The sequence below is a fragment of the Aotus nancymaae genome, unplaced genomic scaffold, assembly GCF_030222135.1.
Source record: "Aotus nancymaae isolate 86718 unplaced genomic scaffold, 86718_ANA_hifiasm-v0.15.2.pri h1tg000029l, whole genome shotgun sequence".
Lineage (NCBI taxonomy): Eukaryota > Metazoa > Chordata > Mammalia > Primates > Aotidae > Aotus > Aotus nancymaae.
The window spans coordinates 29,310,686-29,332,000 of NW_026988442.1; the positions used below are offsets into that span (position 1 = coordinate 29,310,686).

General features: G+C 53.7%; 1 protein-coding gene across 1 annotated transcript in view; it reads right to left on the reverse strand.

The window, feature by feature from the left end:
* Positions 1–19,761, reverse strand: part of PEDS1 (plasmanylethanolamine desaturase 1) — a 29,672-nt gene extending 9,911 nt beyond the window's left edge. The window contains exons 1-2 of the mRNA XM_064382513.1: positions 19,641–19,761; positions 8,877–8,996 (exon numbers count right to left, since the gene is read on the reverse strand). Of these exons, the coding sequence (XP_064238583.1) occupies positions 8,877–8,996; positions 19,641–19,761 (241 nt within the window). The remainder of the gene's footprint in view (positions 1–8,876; positions 8,997–19,640) is intronic.
* Between the last annotated feature and the right edge of the window lie 1,554 nt (positions 19,762–21,315).

Sequence of the window (21,315 nt, forward strand, 5' to 3'; positions counted from 1 at the left end):
TAGCCGGGTGTGGTGGCAGGTGCCATAATCCCAGCTACTTGGGAGGCTGAGGCAGGAGAATGGCTTGAACCCGGGAGTCGGAGGTTACAGTGAGCTGAGATTGGTCATTGTACTCCAGCCTGGACAACAAGGGCAAAACTCTGTCTCAAAAATAAATTAATTAATTAAAAAATGCTGCCTTCATGAAAGGAATAGCTACTGGATAGAGGAGAAGGGACTGGATGTCATAGGGGTGGGGCCTTGCAAGGGATTCAGAGTCCATGTTCCTTGTTCCCCGAATTCTGGGCTCTTGGTGAGATGGGGACAAGCCCCTTCCCCTCCTTAAACCTCGGCTCATTTTATGTTATAATTGAATATAACCTACAAAGAGTAAAGGCCATAGGCCTTACACAGCTCACAGCCTTTACACACATAGACACACCTGTCTGACCACCCCCAGGTTAAGAAAGAGATTCTATACTTACATAGAATATAAGGGGTTGGTGACCAGGCATGGTGGCTCACACCTGTAATCCCAGCACTCTGTGAGGCTAAGGAGGGTGGATTGCCTGAGGTCAGCAGTTCAAGAGCAGCCTGACCAACATGGTGAAACCTCGTCTCTACTAAAAACACAAAAAAATTAGCCGGGTATGGTGGTGCGTACCTGTAGTCCCAGCTACTCAGGAGGCTGAGGTAGGAGAATCGCTTGAACCTGGGAGGCGGAGGCTGCAGTGAGCAGAGCTCGTGCCACTGCACTTCAGCCTGGGCAACGGATGGAGACTCCATCTCATAAATAAATAAATAAATAAATGGACAGTAAATATTTTGGGTTTTCCAGGCCCTGCAGTCTCTATTGCAACTGACTGAGACTCCATCTTAAAAACAAATAAATAGACAGACAGACAGTAAATATTTCGGGGTTAGCAGGCCAGGCAGTCTCCACTGCAACTCCTCAACTCTGCAGCTGTAGTGTGAAGGCAGACATCAACAGCATTCCCAGAATACTTGTTTACAAGTATCTTTGGTCCTCAGGCCATAGTGTGCTGACCCCGACAGAAAACATTTCTAGCCCTGCAGCAGGCTCCCCTGTTCCCCTATGCTCCCTTCCAACCCTGTTCCCTGCCAACAACAGAGCTGCCTCCCATCAGCAGAGACTGATATTGCCTAGAACTTTATGTGAACGATTCATATGGTAGGTGCTCTTTGGAGCCTGGCTTCTGTTACTAGTGTAATGCTTCTGGCGTGGGCCATGCAGTCGTGTGGTCAGTAGCGATTCCTCGTTTTTAGGGCTGATGAGTATCCCACTATCTGGACGTACAATGATGCATTTATCCACCTAGCATGGTTGGACACTGGGGCCATTTCCAGTTTGGGGCAGTTTTGAATCAAGCTGCAGTGAATACTGGTGTACAAGTCTACATGTAGACTTCCACCCTCATTTCCTTTGGGTTAAGATGTCAACTATTTTTTAAAAAACAAACCTGATATTTATTGAGCACTTATAACTACCAGGCCTCGTGCCAATGCCTTAAATGTTTCATTTCCTTTAATTGCTGAATGGCACTAAGGCCTGGCCCAGGCCACGTCTTATCTCCTTAATCATCCTAAACACTTAATCCTCACAGATAATGGGAAAGCTGAGGATAATAACAACGATACAGATGAGAGAACAGTACTTGGGTTAATGCTGTGTACCGGGGCTTTGTCAAGTGGTAAAAAGTGCATTGCTGGGAGCGTGACTTCCCGTTCCTTAAGTGTGGGCTGTGTACAGAGACCTCCTTCCAAACAGAGCACAGGATGACAGAGGAGGGAGGCAGGGCATGGTGGCTCATACCTGGAATCCCAGCACTTTGGGAGGCTCAGGCAGCCAGGGCACTTGAGGTCTAGAGTTCTAGACCAGCTGGTCTACATGGTGAAACCCCCTTTCTACTAAAAATACAAAAATTAGCTGGGCCATGGTGATGCAGGCCTGTAATCTCAGCTACTTGGGAGGCTGAGGCAGGAGAACTGCTTGAACCTGGGAGGAGGAGGTAGCAGTGAGCCAAGATCATACCACTACAGTCCAGCCTGGGCAACAGGGTGAGACTCCATCTCAAAAAAGAGGGGGCTGGGTGCGGTGGCTCACACCTGTAATCCCAGCACTTTGGGAGGCCAAGGTTGGGGGGATCATGAGGTCAAGAGATTGAGACCATCCTGGCCAACATGGTGAAACTCTGTCTCTACTAAAAACACAAATATTAGCTGGGCATGGTGTGTGTGCCTGTAGTCCCAGCTCTTCGGGAGGCTGAGGCAGGAGAATCCCTTGAACCTGGGAGGTTGAGGTTGCAGTGAGCAGAGATCACGCCACTGCACTCTAGCCTGGGTGACAGAGTGAGACTCCGTCTCACAAAAAAAAAAAAGGAAAGAAAAAAAAATACTAAGAGGAGGAAGGCTGGGCACAGTGGCTCATGCATATAATTCCAGCACTTTGGGAGGCCAAGGTGGAGGATTGCTTGAGTCCCAGAGTTCAATACTGACATATCGAAACCCTGTCTGTACATAAAATAACAAAATTAGTCAGGTGTGGTAGCAGGTGCCTGTGGTCCTAGCTGGAGGCTGATGTGGGAGGACTGCTTGAGCCTGGGAGGTTGAGGCTGCAGTGAGTTGTGACCAAGTCACTGCACTCCAGCCTGGGTGACAGAGGAAGACTTCATCTCAAAAGAAAAGGTAGGTCAAGGGGAGCAGAGTAACTTTTTTTGTTTGTTTTATTGTGACAGGGTCTCCCACTGTGGCCCAGACTGGAGTGTGGTGGGGCCATCACAGCTCACTGCAGCCTTGACCTCCCGGGCTCAAGTGATCTTCCCACCTCAGCCTCCCAAGTAGCTGGGACTACAGGCATGTGCCACCACACCCTGCTAATTTTTAAAATTGTTTGCAGTGACAGGGGTCTCACTATGTTGTCCAGACTGACCAGTGAACTCCTGAGCTCGTGACCACCCACAAATCCTAAAGTGCTTCCCAAAGTGTTGGGATTACAGGCGTGAGCCACTGCATCTGGCCGAGAGTAACTTTACCGTGGAGTACTCCGACGTCTGCTACCTTAGCCAGGGACCAAAGTCATCACAGTGATAAGTCATGTTGACAGTCTGTACTTTTGCTATGAATGTGATGACAATGGCACTTTACCTCTGAACTTTCCTCATAACCCATAAACCCAGTCTAATCATGAGAAAAACATCAGACAGACACCAACAGAGGGGCGGTCTACAACACATCTGACTAGCACTCCTCAAAACCGTGAAACTCACGGACAAGAGGAGCCTGAAGGGACATGACCACTAAATCCCACGTGGTACCCTGGGTGGGATCCAGGGACAGAAGAAGGACGTTAGAAAGAACTAAGGCAGTCTGAATAAGCTATGGACTCCAGCATGAAAATGTATCAACACTGGCACACACTGTAACAAATGTGCCCCATTAAGTAAGATTTCAGATGTGAATAATGCAGGAAGCTGTGTGCCCAGAGATACGGGGACTCTCTGTACTATCAGCCCTGTCTTTCTATAAATTGAAAACTTGCTCTAAAAAATAAAGTCTATGTTTCAAAAAGTGCACAATTTCACTTCATGTCCACAGTAACAGGCCCCACCCCATCCCGACCTTCCAGAGGAGGGTAAGGACTGGCCAAGATCACACGGTGGCAGGGGCAAGGCAGGGCTGCTGGTGAGTAGTCACAGACTCGCTAGAGTCATTCAGGTTGATGCAGCCTTAGGGTTAGGGTTAGGGAGGCTTCACACCCAGGAATGGAGGATGGGGAGGCTTCACACCCAGGTATGGAGGATGGGGACATTTACCTCCCTTCACCATGAGAAGTTAATAAAATGGGCCACTGGGTAAAGAGCCCGGTGGGTTCCGTGACGCAGCAAGCATCCCCCTGACACAGCTCCGGTGAGTTCTCTGCTGAGCCTCAGTCTTGCCATCTGTTCAATGGCCAGGCCCGGGTGCCTGCAGGCTGCCCAGTAGGGAGGAGTGAGTGCTTTGGACAGAAGGCAGGAATTATTTTAGGAGTTGAGGAGCCCTCCCCCTGGTTCCGTGATCCTGGGGCCTCTGCTGGTGGCAGTGACTCCAGGCTGCTGTCTGAGGCTGCTTTAATGGGGGCAGGGGTGGCAGACAGGCACACAGAAGCCTCTTTGTCCCAGCTCTGGGGTGGTAGCAGCTGGCAGCCGGCTCCCCCTGGGGACAGCTTCGGCCTGGTTACCACCCCTCCCTGCAGAACACTGAGACAAGGAGAGGGATGGGAGATGGCTCACCCCAGGCTACTCTGACTCACAGGGGACCTTGAGGCAGACTCTGGGCACCTGGGGGCTTCCATTTCCCCAGAGGTCACCCAGCTGGGACTTCTCATTCCTCCCTGCCTACCTCAAAGGCCTGGCATGGAGATGGAAAGCGTGGCTGAGGGCACAAGTGAATGCCCTGAGGGTAAGCCCATGGGCTCTGGTCCTGGGTCCCAGTCCTGTCTTCACCGCTTTTCAGCTCAGTCAGATCCAGACTCCACTTCCACCCACAGGGTGGGCCACCACCCGAGGCCTCCTGACTTCTCTGACCTCATCTCCGACCTGTGGACTCACTGTGCCCTCTGCCTGGAACACCCTCTCCCAAGGTCCACGGAGGACTCTGACTGCTCTTTAAGGTCTGACTCACAACACAAACACTCTTCCTCCCCTCCTCCACGTGGAACCAAAGGTCAGGGCTCCCATGGCCTTCACTTGTTCACCCACTCATTCATAACAATGAGGTGCTTGTCAAGGTGGCTGATGACCTCCACGTGGCTAAATTCAAAGGTTCCTTTACTGCCCACCTTGCTGGTCCACTCGGTGGCCGTTCCCAGTTGACCCCCAAGACTCCTGGAAACACATTCTCCTCTTGGCCCCTGCAAGCCCTCCCTGGTTCTTCCCCGACCTCCCTGGTCTCCCTGGCAGTGCCATCCCAGCCTCCATTGCTGGCTCTTCCTCCTCCCCAGCCTGGAAACCCTGGAGACTCAGCCCCTGGGGGTGCTCAGCTAGCCTAGATGAAGAGGTCCACCTCGACACAGATGACCCCCCAGATTTCTTTTTTTATTCTTTTTGGAGACGGAGTTTCCCTCTTGTCGCCCAGGCTGGAGTGTCATGGTGTGATCTTGGCTCACCGCAACCTCTGCCTCCCAGGTTCAAGCAATTCTTCTGCCTCAGCCTCCTGAATAGCTGGGACTGTAGGCATGTGCCACCATGCCTGGCTAATTTTGTATTTTTAGTAGAGATGGGTTTCTCCATGTTGGTCAGGCTGGTCTCGAACTCCGGACCTCAGGTGATCCACCCACCTCAGCCACCCAAAGTGCTGGGATTACACGCGTGAGCCACTGAGCCTGGCCTCTTTTTTTTTTTTTCCAAATGGAGTCTTGCTCCATCTCCTAGGCTGCAGTACAGTGGCACGATCTTGGCTCACTGCAACCTCCACCTCCCGGGTTCAAGTGATTCCCCTGCCTCAGCCTCCCAGGTAGCTGGAATTATAGGCGCCCACCACTGTGCCCAGCTAAATTTTGTACTTTTAGTGGAGACAGGGTTTTACCGTTCCAAAGTGCTGGATGACAGGCGTGAACCACCGCACCAGGTCAGACCCCCAGATTGCCATTTCCAGCCACCTCTCCCTGCCTCCAGATCTGGATTTCTGGTTTGCTGCTCGACACCTCTCCTTAGCTCACCAGCCGCCATCTCAAGCATCTCCCGCAGGCCTGCCCTGCCAACCTCTCTCCATGTCTGTGAATGACAGCTTCATCCCTTCCATCTCTCAAGACAGAAACCTTGGAGTCAAGCTAACTCTTCCCTTTCTTGCCACCACAGCCAACCTAGAAGCACATCCTGGCAGCTCACCTTTCACAGCTCATCCAGAATTTGACAACTCATCACCACCTCCCCTGTTCCACCCAGGTCTGGGCCGCCCTCGGGTCTGGGCTGCCATCTTCACGTGGCTGGACCATGGCAGGCGCCTCCTCCCTGGCTGTCCCCACCCTCAGCCATCTTCCCCTCTGTATCCGATGACGTCAGCTCCCTGTGGGAAACTCACCGGTGGCTTTTCATGACCCCACATCCAGACCGACGCCCTCAAGTCCCCACAACATCTGCTTCCACTGTCTCTCTGGGCTGCCACAGTTTTCCTTTGATCAGTTTCTTCCAGCCACAATGGCCTTGCTCTATTCCCCAAGCACACGAGGCACGCACCAACCTCGGGGCCTTTGCGTCTGCTCTTCCCTGTGCCTAGGATGCCCCTCCCCCAGATCTCTGCACAGCCCCTCCCTCACCTCCTCCAGGTCTCTTTTCAGAGAGGCCTTCCCTGCCTGCTCCCTTAGCTCGATCTTGCGTGCCAGTGTTGCATCACGTGTCTGTGTTTATTAACTCGACACCTTTTCGTGCTTCAGCCTTCCTTGATTCCTGGGGCCTGCCTGGGACAACGGAACCTCTGGGGAGACAGTTAGGGGCAGGGGACAGGCTCTACAGGCTGGCACGGTGCCCTTACTGTCTACATGTTAACACACAAATCAGGCGGCTATTTAAATCGATTAGGGACTGTGCAAACACCACTATCAGGGGATTGTCTGCTTTTATCAGCCCAGAGGGAAAGGTGTGGGATGGGGAAGCTGGCGCTGTGCAGCCTCGAAAGCCAGAGATTTCCTGGGCTGTGGCTGGAAGCTCAGGTCCCAACCAGGGAAGAGAGACAGTGACCTGCCTGGGACATCCCCTCTCCCAGCCTGCATAGCACACACCTGGTCTCTGACCCAGCCCATCCATTGCCTCAGCTGGGCCTGCTGCCACCAACGGCCTGGCCTCCCAATGTTACCTGGAGGCTATACAGGCCCTGGGGGGAAGTCAGCATTAGAGAGCCAGGCAGGTCCGGATTTGCCATCTCTGACTCTGCTGCTATCTGGGGGAGGACCAATATGTGACTTACTTGGCCTCTCAGATGGTGATGGGAACCTCCTCACTAGGGCGGCACAGAGTGAAAAGTGTAGGTGCTCACAAAACACCCATCACTAAACTGACCAGAGAGGCTGAGGTGCAAGCTCGATCAGTGGTCTGGCAGATGCTGTCCCTTCCCCACCCTGCTTAGTCACTGGTTTCCTCAGCACCTCGGCACACCTGCATTTTGTCTTCACAACAGCCTTAGGAGGTGGGTACTGCCAGCAGCCTTATTTTACAACGTGGAAAATGAGGCTCAGAGGTGCAGTGACACTTGCCCAAGGCCACACAGCCAGGAGGTGGTGGAGCTGGGACATGAACCCAGGTCTGCAGAGGCCTGCTCGTAACCACCCCCAGATGAGGCTCCAAGGCTCAGGCTGTCTACATTCCTGCCCTTGAATTCGGGGCTTGAGGCAGAGAGGCCGGTGGTACAGGTCCCTCCCATCCCTGGGGGCAGGGGACAGGCTGGCTCCTGCAGGCCACGCTTCTCAGCAACAGACAGGTTAATCTCTCTCCCCTCCAGCTGGTCCAGCTCCCGCCCCCAGCATATGCCAACCCCACCAGACCCAGATGGCTCAATTAGCTGGCCTGAGCACTATTGGCTTAGGCGGCCAGAATGCTTTTAATGAGATTGTGGGAGTTGAACCCTTAGGGAGGGCCAGGCAGGACCAAGGCCTTCAGTCTGGAAGCCTGGGATGGGCAGGCGACGGGTGGTGCATGGAGAGGAAGGAAACTGAGTCATCCAGGGCCTGAGAGTGGAGGCAGTATGCTAAAAACTATGTTGTACTCTAGCTTGAAGTGTGACTCTGGGCTGGTCCCTTCTCTGAGCCTCAGTTTCCTCATCTGGAAAATGATGTCAACCTTAGCGTAAGGAGTGACTGATGGAAAAACACCCAGGAGGTCCTAATAAACAGCAGCTCCCTCATTCATTCAAACAACACTGAGCGCCGGCTGTGTGCCAGGCCTGGGGCCTGGAGCTAGGGATGCAGCAGTGAATTTAGTTGGGAGAGATAGATGATAAACAAATAAAGACACCATGGACAGTGTAACAACAGAAAAGGGGATAGTGTGTGACATGGCTGCTATTTTGAGACAGGAGTCTTGCTCTGTTGCCCAGAGCAAGTGATCTGCCTCCCAAAGTGCTGGGATTACAGTCATGAGCCACTGCCCCCGGCCAGGGCTGCTATTTTTTGTAGGGCAATCAGGGAGGGCTTCCCTGAGGAGGTGACCTCTCAAAAGAGACCTGGAGTGAACCATGTAGGTGTCTGCTGGAAGAGTTCTAGGCATAGAGGACTTCTGCACATGCAAAAGCCCTGAAGTAGGAATGCATCCAAGAGTAGGTGGTGGAGGCACAGCCAGGAGGCCAGTGTGGCAGGTGCAGGGTGACCTAGCATGAGGGTGGAGAGAGGACACTGGGGCAGGTACACTGAGGACTGGCTGTTCTATACAGCTGCAAGTGTCCGCAGGTGAGAGTGGGGGAGTGGCATGATCTGCCTGGGGCTCTGGCAGGCTCCCGGTAGCTGTGTGGACACTGCACAGTGCAGGGCAAAGGGGAAGGCAGGGAGACCCGGAAGGAGGCTCCTGAAACAGCCCAGGCGGGAGGAGATGGTGGCTGGACCAGCATGGGGACCATGAGGATACGGAGCAATGGCTGGACTCCTCGTGCAGTCTGAAGTAGTTAACAGCGTTTGCTGATGGTTTGGATGTGGAACGTAAGAGGAAGAGAAGAACTATCATGTTCAGGTTTTGGGCCCAACGGACAGGCCGCAGGAGGTGCTGCTGACTGAGATAGGGAGGCGGGGTACTCAAGGCACACACTGGACGCGAGCACACACATCCATGCATGCGGACACACACGTGTGCCAGTTACCCGGTGGGTCCCTGGGCCCTAGGGAAGTTGAGGCAGGCAGCAGTGCCTTGGGCACTCACCGACACCCAGTATGACGAGGGGCGTGTGCTCCCAGCGGGTCAACAGCAGGAGGTGGACCAGGTTGTGGGCGATGAGGCTGAAGCACAGGACCACACAGCACCACTCCTGGAAGCGCTTGCCTGCAAGGAGTAGAGGCGACAGGGAACAGGTGGAGGGTCAAAGCCAGGCAGAGTGGGGCCCCATGGGCACTTTACAACTGTGTTCAATGAGTCTACAGTGCCAACCACAAGCTGAGTTTACAGACTGTACCCATTTCACAGATGATGTCACTGAGGCCCTGCCCAGGGTCAAACAGTCAGGGCTGGATGCATTAAACCAAGAATAGGGCCCTTCAGAGAGGGGCTAAATTCTTTGATAGACCAATTCTTTGACAGACAGGACTAGAACTCTGGTCTCCTGGGCCCCTCTGGGCTCTCTCTGGAGACACATAAGGGAACTTTAATGAGCTTCTTTTTCTTTTTTTAAACTAGAATCTTTGTGGTTTCACCTGTCCCCTTTTGCAGGTAATTATTTGGAGGCAGAAGCTACAAACAATCTTTAATCCTGGTGGCTCACACCCTGCCCAGCCTCCCTCAAGCAGGCTCCAGACAATGAGTCAGGAATTCACGGACAAATAGGGCTCTGGGGACGGTGGGGCTTCTAAAAGGATGGCCACGATCCGGCTGATGTGTGGGCCAGGGAGCCAGAGCTTCTGATTCCTAAGAGGAGCCGGAAGTCAGGCTTTGGGTGTGAAATCTGTTTAAGTGTTGCCACGGTTTTTTTTTTTTTTGCTTTTTATTTTTTTCTGTTTTTGAGATGGAATTTTGCTTTTGTTGCCCAGGCTGGAGTACAATGGCATGATTTAGGTTGACAGCAACCTCTGCCTCTGGGTTCAAGCAATTCTCCTGCCTCAGCTTCCCGAGTAGCTGGGATTACAGGCATGCGCCACCACACCCAGCTAATTTTGTATTTCTGTAGAGACGGGGTTTCTCCATGTTGGTCAGGCTGGTCTCAAACTCCCGACCTCAGGTGATTTGCTCACCTCAGCCTCCCAAAGTGCTGAGATTACAGGCGTGAGTCACCATGTCCAGCTAGCCACATAGTTTTCATAGGCATGTGAACCCAGACAAGCTGCAGCTTTGTTTGCGGTGTCAAAACTTGGGAAATAACCTAAGTGGCCATTGCCTGGGGATTGGCCAAATGAATTCGGTCCACATTATCCGCAGCTGGGAACACGCCTGGGCAGTTATCTATAAGGGGAGGTGGAGAGGAGTCCAGGACATCTTGGTAAGTGCAAAAAGCAAAGTGCCAAATAGCAGCCATTTATGTTTAAAAAAAATCTATATAGTTAAGACTGGCTTTTCCTTTATTCCCTTCTAAAGTACTAGCATATCGCATATTTTTTCTTTTAATTGTAAATTAAAATAAATAAAAGGGGGCTGTGCATGGTGGCTCACACATCTGTAATCCCAGCACTTCGGGAGGCTGAGGCAGGAGGACCACTTGAGACCAGGAGTTCGAGACCAGCCTGGCCAACATGGTGAAACACCATCTCTACTAAAAATACCAAAAAAAACCAACAACAAAAAAAATTAGGCTGGTGTGGTGGCAGGTGCCTGTAATCCCAGCTATTCAGGAGGCTGAGGCAGGAGAATCGCTTGAATCTGGGAGGCGGAGGTTGCAGTGAGCCAAGATGGCACCACCTGGGCAGCAGAGTGAAACTCCATCTCAAAAAACAAAAACTAAAGTAAAAATAAAATAAAAGGGGTTAGGCCCAGTGGTTCACTCCTGTAATCCAAGCACTTTGGGAAGCTGAGGCGGGAGGACTGCTTGAGCCCAGGAGTTCACGGCCAGCCTGGGCAACATAGCAAGATCCTGTCTCTATTAAAACAAAACAAAAATTTTAAAAAATTAAATGAAATAAGGCTGGGCACGGTGGCTCCTGCCTGTAATCCCAGCATTTAAGGAGGCCAAGTTGGGTGGATCACCTGAGGTCATCAGGAGTTTTGACACCAGCCTGGCCAACATGGCAAAACTCCGTCTCTACTAAAAATACAAAAAGTAGCCAGGTGTGGTGGCAGGCGCCTGTAATCCCAGCTACTAGGGAGGCTGAGGCAGGAGAATCGCTTGAACCTGGGAGGCGGATATTGCAGTGAGACAAGATGGTGCCACTGCACTCCAGCCTGGGTGACGAGAGCAAAACTCCTTCTCAAAAAAAAAAAAAAAAAAATTAAAGGAAACAAGGCCAGGCACGGTGGCTCACGCCTGTAATCCTAGCACTTTGGGAGGCTGAGGCAGGTGGGTCACGAGGTCAGGAGATTGAGACCATCCTGGCTAACACAGTGAAACCCCGTCTCTACTAAAAATACAAAAAATTAGCCAAGCATGGTCGTGCACACCTGTAGTCCCAGCTTCTTGGGAGGCTGAGACAGGAGAATCACTTGAAACTGGAAGGCAGAGGTCACAGTGAGCCAAGATCGCGCCATTGCACTCCAGCCTAGGCAACAGAAAGAGACTCCATCTCAAAAAAAAAAAAAAAACAGAAAGAAAGAAAAACACCATGTGGGTGACACGGAACGTGTGACTCGGGTATGCCCCAGGCAGCTGCTACAAAAGACACAGAAGACCTTTAATGACAATAATTTTATCATGAGTGTTGAAAATACACTGAGCAGTTACTACTTGCTGGGCACCTGCTGAAGTGATGCCCTTTTGCAGATAAGAAAACTGACAGCGTGGTCAAAGAAGTAGCCCAAAGCCACCCCAACTAGTCAGCACAGACCAGAATTTCACGGCCAGAGGGTCTGCCTCCTAAGCTCCTGCTCTCACCCTGCTCCATCCTGTTCCTGCTGCCCCTCATCCCTCCCTCTATTCCCCATCACCCTATCACCTTGACGACATTCTGGGTTGGGGGCCAGACAGGTCCCTCTGAAGGGGTCAGGGCCAGGGTAGGTAAGAAGGGCTCCTCCTGCTTCTGTCCTCTCTTTTTCTTTTTTTTTTTGAGATGGAGTTTCACTCTTGTTGCCTAGGCTGGAGTGCAATGGCACGATCTTGGCTCACCACAACATCCGCCCCCCGGGTTCAAGCGATCCTCCTGCCTCAGCCTCCCAAGTAGCTGGGATTACAGGCATGTGCCACCAGGCCTGGCTAATTTTTGTATTTTTTTCTGTTTGTTTGTTTTTGAGACGGAGTTTCGCTCTTGTTACCCAGGCTGGAGTGCAATGGCGCAATCTCGGCTCACTGCAACCTCCACCTCCTGGGTTCAGGCAATTCTCCTGCCTCAGCCTCCTGAGTAGCTGGGATTACAGGCACGCGCCACCGTGCCCAGCTAATTTTTTTGTATTTTTAGTAGAGACGGGGTTTCACCATGTTGACCAGGATGGTCTCGATCTCTTGACCTTGTGATCCACCCGCCTCGGCCTCCCAAAGTGCTGGGATTACAGGCGTGAGCCACCGCTCCCGGCCTAACTTTTGTATTTTTTTTTTAGTAGAGACAGGGTTTCTCCATGTTGGTCAGGCTGGTCTTGAACTCCTGACCTCAGGTGATCTGCCTGCCTTGGCCTCCCAAAGTGCTGGGATTAAAAGCATGAGTCACTGCACCTGGCCCATCCTTGCTTCTTTCTAGGTTTGTGCATGCTGTTTTTGTCACTCCCTGTACACCTGACACTGCTCCTGTAGATCTCACCTTGGAAACCTCCATCTCCAGGAAGCCATCCATGATGCCTCCTCTGACTCCATGCTCAGGAGGCCCATTGCTCACGCCTGTGGCCTTGTCTATTTTTGTCTTCCCCTTCCTAAATGTGAAGTCGGGAGGCCCAGAAACCATGTGTGGCTCACTCACCAGGGCCCTGCCTCCGTAAATGCTTGCAGAATGAACAAATTCCCAACCACAATCCTAAAGCACAGCTCCAAGGCTTTATCTCTGGGTGCTGCTCACCGACACACCTTGGGAAGGCAGTATTGGGCTCCCCACTTGTCCTGATAGGGAAACTGAGGCTCAGGGAGGGAGATGGCCTTGTCCAGACAACTCCAAGTCTTTGTCTCTGGGTGCTGCTCACCTACACGTACCTTGGGAAGAAGTACTGGCTCCCATTTGTCCTGACAGGGAAACTAAGGCTCAGGGAGGGAGAGGGCCTTGTCAAGGTCATACAGCAACGAGCTGCTCCTGACCTACCCTGAACCAGAACCAGGACAGCTGTCCTCCCCTGGCCCATGAAAAGACCAACGCTCAGAAAGGAGAGGGACACACCCGGGTCACATCCCCTCGGCCCTTTTTGTACAGAAAAGGGCACTGAAGCCCAGGAAGGACAAGGAACTCAACAGAGGTCACAGAGCAGAGGTCACAGGGGCCTAGATCTCCCAGTTTCCCAATTCTCAGGCAATGGCTGTTTCCCTCGGGTATGCGGCACCCTCACTGCCCCAGCAGCTGCCCCAGCCTGGGGATCACCATGATCAGGCCCCGCAAGGCCTTCCCCTTTCTGGTTTCTGTTTGTAGCCAAGGCTCAGGGCTCAGAAGCAGAAAGCCCCGAGCGAGTGGGGTGGGAGGACATGGAGAGGCAGTGAGAAGGAAAGAACAGGTGAGCCCTCTCCATCAGCATGCCTGCCCCACAGCACGCAGAGACAGGAAGTGGGCAGAGCTGACTGCCATACAATCAAATAACAGCTACCCTAACAGTGGCTGACACCCGAAGCCTGTCATGTGCTGGGGTGTGGCCCATATCGGAGACGTTGCAAACTGGCCTCCTCTGGCATGTTTTGCCTTCAGTTTTAAAAAGTGAGCTACATTTAAAAGTCACATAAAATTCCTGATTTCCTGCTTCACTCAAGAACACAGGCCACATAGGCCTGAACAGCAGTGGTGACCCCCATCCGATGGGGTACGAGCTCCAGGTTCACCCTCGTCCTCTCCCTTCCCTGGGGTCTCACACTGGGTGGCCTGATTTGGTGGCGGGCCTGGCTGGGCCCCTGCAGTCATCTGAGTTTTTGAGCCCGAGGCACAGTCTCTCATTCAAGTCTCAGCCCCTCAAGGAAGGAACTGAGTGATCTCATTTCTTAGACAAGGAAACTGAGGTTCAGAGCTGGGTTTGGATCCCAGACTCATAAATGAGACACGTTAGCCTGGACGTTCGGGGTGTCCTGAAACCAAAGACGATCCGGCTCTCTCCCCACGCCATGGAGAAAGTCCTCCAAATCTGAGCATTTTTCCATCTAAACTCCATCTCCCATTGGCCTCTGGAAACTGGATCCTTCTGCAGACCGAATACCTTAATTCTGATCCATAAAAAATACATACACAATGGCCGGACGCGGGGGCTCACGCCTGCAATCCCAGCACTTTGGGAGGTTGAGGTGGGCGGATCACGAGGTCAAGAGTTCGAGACCAGACTGGACAACAGGTGAAACTCTGTCTCTACTAAGAATACAAAAATTAGCCAGGCATGGTGGCGTGTGCCTGTAATCCCAGCTACTCAGGAGGCTGAGCCAGGAGAATCACTTGAACCCGGGAGGCAGAGGTTGCAGTGAGCTGAAATCACGCCACTGCACTCTAGCCTGGGCGACAGAGCAAGACTCCATCTTAGGGGAAAAAAAAACATACACAACATAAGTAGCCTTCACTGAGCACCTGGAACATGCCAGGTACCCAGGGCTAAGATGACCTCAGCAACCCTCACCACCTGCTGGAGCCAGGGACCCTCTGTCCCATTCTTTACAGAGAGAAGCTAGGCCTGGAGAGGTGAAGGCACTTGTCCAAAGTCATTTGAGGGTCACCAAAGTCACAGCATGGACCAGCAGCCTGGCAGGGCCTGTGGGGTTAGCTGGCCTAAACTGTATCACTTTACAGATGGGCAGACTGAGGCGGGGGCAGGGAGGGGAATTGCTCAGGACACAGGAGGCCTGGCTGTCCTCTGGCTGTGTGCTAAGGTCCTGCTTTCTGAGCCAGCCACTGGCTTGGCAGGGGTTACAGATCTGAGCCAACAGTAGTGGCCACCTGTCGGCCTGAGGAAGGGCTGGCCTTGTGTGGTAGGAAGGAGGGCTAGGAAGAGGTTTGGGTCATGCCTTCGTCATTCTGCTTTCCAGGGGCAGGCTGCAGTTAAAGGCTTGGCAGGCCCAACTCTTCTGGTTGCAGGTAGAGACAAGCCCCAAATAAGCTGGACTTTTGAGGGCCCCTGGCCACCAGCAGACCCTCAGCCTCAGGAAGTGGGGGACAAGAGGTAGAGAGAAGGCAGGAATGAGTGACAGACAGATGGACAGAGGGACAAATAAGAGACGAGAGACGAATAAGGAATCAGAGTCATGTGAAGAGGAGAAACAGGCTGAGCACCGCAGCTCATGTCTGTAATCCCAGAACTTCAGGAGGCAAAGGTAGGAGGATCGTTTGAGGCCAGGAGTTGCAGACCAGCCTGGGCAACATAACCAGACCTTGTCTCTACAAAAACAAAAATAAAAATTTGCTGGGCATGGTGGCTCACATCTGTAATCTCAGAACTTTGGGAGGCTGAGGCAGGAGGATCACTTGAACTCACAAGTTTCAGGCTGCAATGAGCTATAATCGCTCCACCGCACTCTAGCCTGGGTAACAGAGCAAAACCTTGTCTCAAAAACAACAAAAAACAAAAGCAACAAAGATGAGAAACAGAGACAAAAGGAACAAAAAACAGCCAGAAGGCCCATTTAGGGGACTGAACCCCCAGGCTCAGCTTCGGGAGTACAGGCCAGGACTCTCACCCAGCACTCCTGACACCCTCCACCTTTCCCTCCCACTGTGCCAAGACCCTCTGTAATCACCAGGGCAGGGGGCACCCCCAGTTGGCCTGGGTGGGGGACAGGTGGATCAAGGACCCCCAGGCTGCACCCTTGAAGCCTGGGGCACCTGAGAAGTGTCACACACGGCCAGATTTCAGCTGGGACCTCCTGGGAAGCTGGACACCTGCCTCACCCTCTGGCCTGCCAAGCTGGCCAGGCCCTTCACAAACCCTGGCATCTGGCATGAGGTGGGCTGCTCCTGCGAAACTCAAGCCCAGAACAGAACCCTTCATGGCTCTGGGGGCCCGGAGGACCAGGCCTCAACTGCTGGGCCAGACACCTGGGGCCTGCTGAATCAGGCAAAGGCCACTTCCCTGCTATACCTGTCACCATTCCCTCCACCCCATGCTGCTCTGTTCCAACGACTCACAGCTCCCTATACATAGTAGGCCCATTCTCTGCCTCCTGCCCTGCACACATGCTGTTCTGACGGCCTGGAATACCTGCCCCCACTGACTCCTGCACACTCTCCCCAGGCGGGCGGACTGACTTTGATAGTGAGGGGTAACAACCCAGAACCTAGTACACCCCCACCCCGCCCCTGGAATACCTGCCCCCACTGACTCCTGCACACTCTCCCCAGGCGGGCGGGCTGACTTTGATAGTGAGGGGTAACAACCCAGAACCTAGTACACCCCCACCCCGCCCCGCCCCTGGAGTTCCAGGCCTAGCCCTGCTGCTGCCCCGCCCTGTGACCTCAGGCAGCCCCTCCCATTTTCTAAGCCTCATGAAATGTTCCAGCAAAGGTGGACTGGGTGCTTATGAGGGGCCAAGCACTTCAAACAAACCAAATAGGTTTAGTCCCTGTCCTGCCGGCCTTGCCATCAGGCAAGGGCAGATACAGGCCTAACCCTGATCAGGGCGAGCTTTAGGAAGAGCATGTATGGGGTGGGGGTTGGGAGGGTTGTAGCCTCCTCCTCTGTGGATGGGGTTAATATCAGGGTATAGCTCTCACAGTTGTAGACAGGATGCACTGAGAGCAGGTGAGGAAAAGGCCCAGCACAGTGAGGGCCCAGTCAAACTCGGCTGGTTGATTGCCATGATTATGGTTGTCAGCTGTCACAGTGCCAAACCACCTCCGGCCCCACTAATCTCAAACATTCCGCTCCTAGAACCCAGGAACTTCTCCCACTCCTCCCACCAGCCTACATGTGTCCTCCAAGTTCCCTAAATGTGCCCAGCAAGCTCCTGACTCTGGGCCTTTGCATTTGCTGTTTCCCTGGTCTGGACAACCATTCCTCAAGTATCTTCAGAGCCCCCTCCCTCCTGCCTTCCTCCCTTCAGGCCTCCGTCCCAGTATCACCTGCTCAGGAAGGCCTTCACTGCCCCCTCTCTAAAATGTCAGCCCTTCCCCAACATTTAAGGTCCCTCTCTCCGGCTACACATTTGTTCCATGGCGCTTGCCGCCACTGGGTATGTGAGATCGTTATCTGCTGAGTTTATTGCCTGGCTCTCTACTAAACTGCCAGCTCTGTTTTTTCTTTTTCTTTTTTTTTTTGAGACAGAGTCTCTCTCCCTCTGTCATCCAGGCTAGAGTGCTGTGGCATGGTCTCAGCTCACTGCAAACTCCATCTCCTAGGTTCAAGTGAGTCTCCTGCCTCAGCCTCACAAGTAGCTGGGATTACGGGCGCCTGCCACCACAACCAGCTAATTTCTATATTTTTAGTAGAGTTGGGGTTTTGCCCAGGCTGGTCTTGAACTCCTGACCTAAAGTGATCCACCCGCCTTGGAATCCCAAAGTGCTGGGATTACAGTTGTAAGCCACCGCACCTGACCAGCTCCATTTTTTTCTGTCTTGTTCACCACTCTGCCCCCAGAGCCTAGAACATAGGTGTTCAATAAATATTGAACCTGATCTCTCATTTTATCAGGCCCAGACGGGTCAAGTACTTCCCCAAGATCATACAGTGAGGGGACAGAAGCAGAAGCTCAGTGAAAAGAAATCTGCAGAAACTAGTTTGGCAAGTTTCCTCCTCCACCTTCAGGTCTGGAAGAGATAAAGGACTTTGACTGCAGATTTGGGGCATCAGGCTGTCTGCAGACTCTCATTCAGGCATGGCTGTTCTTCAGAGAGTGAAGGGTACTTGAGGAAACCAGAAATGGACAGATATGCCATGGATTGTGGTGGAGTGGGGAGATGGCAGTCCCTGGGGAGGCTCGGAATGCCTGGGAATGATTTGGGCTATCTGAAGGTAGGTGAGGTTCACAGGAGCAGGCAGAGTGGACACTGATGAGGGAGGCCCTTGCATCCTTACCCTCAATTCCCAGGTGGGAAGTTTGAGGACCAGAGAGGTGAGACGGATCCCCCACAGCAAAGGTCAGATGACTGTGTTAACAGGGAGTGCCTACTGAACGCCAGGCACTGCACCACAGTGGGTCATCTCACTTCCACCTCCTGACACTAAGGGGCAGGTCAACTTCAACTTGCAAGGAAACCAAGGGGAAACAGAGAGGGAAAGTGGCTTGGACCAGGTCACATAGCTGAGTCACAGAGTCAGGATGTTAACCCTGGCCTACCCCCAGGAGAGGAAGAGACTTTAAGTCCATAGGCTGGGTGTCTTGGGTATAGGCCTGAAGAAACCATGGTGGTATGGACCAGGTGCCCAAGTCAGGTGTGAAGAATCACATACAGAGAATGGAGTGGTCTAGGACCCAGTGAGGAAACACAAATGGCCCATGGTCATGCTGCCTCTTAAGGAAGGGACAGCACGGAACCCAGGCTAGTGAGGGCAGGAAGCTAAGGTGCTAGTGACCCCAGGCCCACGCCAGGCAAGGGCTGTGTGCGGTGCTTGGTGGCTGCCCCACAGCGAAAGGAAGGATGCCAGAATGTCTGACACACAAAGCTTGAAGCAATGGTTACAACCCAGGCAGAGGGACCTCCCAGTCACCTGAATCTGGAGATCTCAAAGGCACTTCCTTAACCCCCGGGGATACAGGGCCCTCCTGAAGCCAAACAATAAAACTAGGGCTCACATAGCAGTCAGAGAAGATGGGGGTGGGGAGTGCTTGCTGGAGCATATACAGTGAGCAAAGCAGGAAGAAGCCAGGGAGAAACCGTGGCCTGAGGAAAAGGGGCAGAGAGGGAGAGGTGAACTCCAACTTATGATCTGGTATGGGGAATATGGGGGTTCCAGTTCCAAGTCCTAAGGAAGGGGCTAACATATGGATGTGTGGGAGGGGCAAGAACTGGAGTTGGGGCTTATATACGGGAGAGCTTACACCAGGGGTGTATATACAGGAGAGCTTATATACAGGAGAGCTTACACGGGGGGATGTTCAGTCCCCTCAACTGCCTGGGATCCAGGAATATGGGGTGAGGGCTGATGCTCCCCACTGAGGGTTGGGGAAAGCATCTCCATCTGTAGCCACTGAAGCTATCACTAGGATGGGGTTTTGCGGGAAGGGTGTGGGGGGCACGCTGCAGCTGAGAGTCCCTGAGGTAGTGTTTCCTGGGCAGAGGGGCTGACATTCCCCTGTGTGCAGCGACGGCCTGGGCTAGGGCACAGAGGAAACACTAGGGTGTAGATTCCAGATCTGACAAACCCGGGATGAGGTGTCACTTTTAGGGGCCCGAGAGCAGTGCTTATAACTGAAGGGCAGCTTTGGGCTTGGAATGGGTCCTGGGGGGATGGGAGGTGGGGTTCTAAGTCTAGGAGCACTCTTCGCAATCGAGAATGCCCCGGGGCTAGGATTCCGTATCTGTGGGTCCGAAGGGAGTTCCGTTTGTCGCCCAGGGAGCTCAGGGTAGTTTCTTGATCTGGGGAGTCTCTTTGCAGTCAGGAACCACCGGGGCCAAGGTTCTGGCTTGGGTTTGGAAGTGACGCTGGGGTGGGGTCCCCGGACTTAGGGGCGCTATTTGCAAGTTAGAAGCCCGGGCTGGAGTTCGGCATCTGGGCCCGAGGTTGGGGCTCCGATCTGGGGTCGCTGTCCGCAGCCCGGGATGGTGACCGCAGGCCTGGAGCGGGGCTCGGAGGTCTTACCTGGCGAGTATAGCGCAGCCAGCTCGCGGGCCCCGGCGTGCTGCGCGCCCCAGCGGCAACAGGCCGCCTCGTCCTCGTCCAGCTCCAGCTGCTGGCCCGGCCCGTCCTCGGCGCCCGCCATGGCCACCCGCCCGACCTGCCCGGTGCGCTCTGCTGGCGGCGGCGGCAGGGCCGCGGAACCGCGGCGAGATCACGCCGCCCAATGACCGCCCGGCGCCGGGCGCGGCGGCGACGCGGGTGGGGTCCTCGCTCGGCCGCGCGTCACAGCCAATCGGGACCCGCGCCCGAGCCGCGCTGGCCAATCGGATGCCGCTGAGCCGCAGCCAACCGCGGCGAGCCGGGGGCTGGGCTGCAGCTGGACGCCCCTGGGCGCGGGAGCGTGGGGCCGAGGCGTGTGCCCGCCTGTCCCGCTCAGCCCTGGCCGGGCTGCCGGGTCCAGCCTCCCCGGGAGCTCGCAGCGTGTTGCCGCCCACCTCGGCCTCGGTTCACGGACCCATGCAATGGGCCGAAGCTGGGCCCAGAAATGGGCATTTCTTGAGCCCGCAGCGTTAAGCGCCCACTGTGTACAAGGAACGCGAGGGCAGGGCGCCGGCCCAGGGCGGGGGCCGAGGCCAGGGAGTGTTTGGCCCGCGCTTTGTACGATGCTCTCTAGGGAGGCCAATGGACCGTGGGCTGGTTTATCGAGCCCTACTGTGTGCAGAGGTTTCGGTGGCCTTGTGTTCATCAGCTGTGTGCCAGCTCTGTGCTGTGCGCCCAGAAAAACCTCGAACCTGCCCCGCATTCCCCCCCAGTTCACGTTCTCCCGATGAAGAGGACAGTACCCTAGTGAAAATGACAGCTGGGGTCACTATGAGATGTGCTGAGCGCTTAATATCTGTCAGGCTCTCGACCAAGAGCTAGACGAGCAACATTTCTTTGACCCTTAAACATCAATTGTATTGCCTCCTCAGAGAGCACCCCCACCACCACACTGCTCAAAGGTGCCCCCTCCTCCAGTCACTGTGACATCACCCTGTTTTGTCTTCACAGCGCTTGTGGTGGGCAATGAGCTTGCAGTCCCTGTCTCTCCTATCAGAGAGCAAGCTCCTGAGAGCAGAGAACAGCTTTGCTGACAGCTGAGCCCCGTGCCAGGATCGGGACTGGAACATGGTAGAGCTCAATAAATGCTTGTTGAATGAATTAAGGCTCAGCCAGATGTCTTTAATACTTCAGCAGATAAATGACAGCAGCAGGGATTTACCCCAGGTCTAACCGACAACAAAGTACACAATAATTGCGCATAGAAATTCCATACAGGCCTGGCGCGGTGGCTCATGCCTATAATCCCAGCACTTTGGGATGCCGAGGCTGGCGGACCACCTGAGGTTATGATCAGCCTGGCCAACATGGTGAAACCCAGTCTCTACTAAAAATACAAAAATTAGCCGGGTGTTGCAGCGCATGCCTGTAATCCCAGCTACTCGGGAGACTGAGGCAGGAGAATCGCTTGAACCCAGGAGGTGAAGGTTGCGGTGAGCTGAGATTGCACCATTGCACTCCAGCCTGGGCGACGAGAGCAAAACTTTCAAAAAAAGAAAAGAAAAAAGAAAAATCCATACAGTGTGATCATATAGGAGCCTAATCCATACAGTGTGATCATATAGGAGCCACCCTAGAGGCTGTGGAAGGTCCTGAG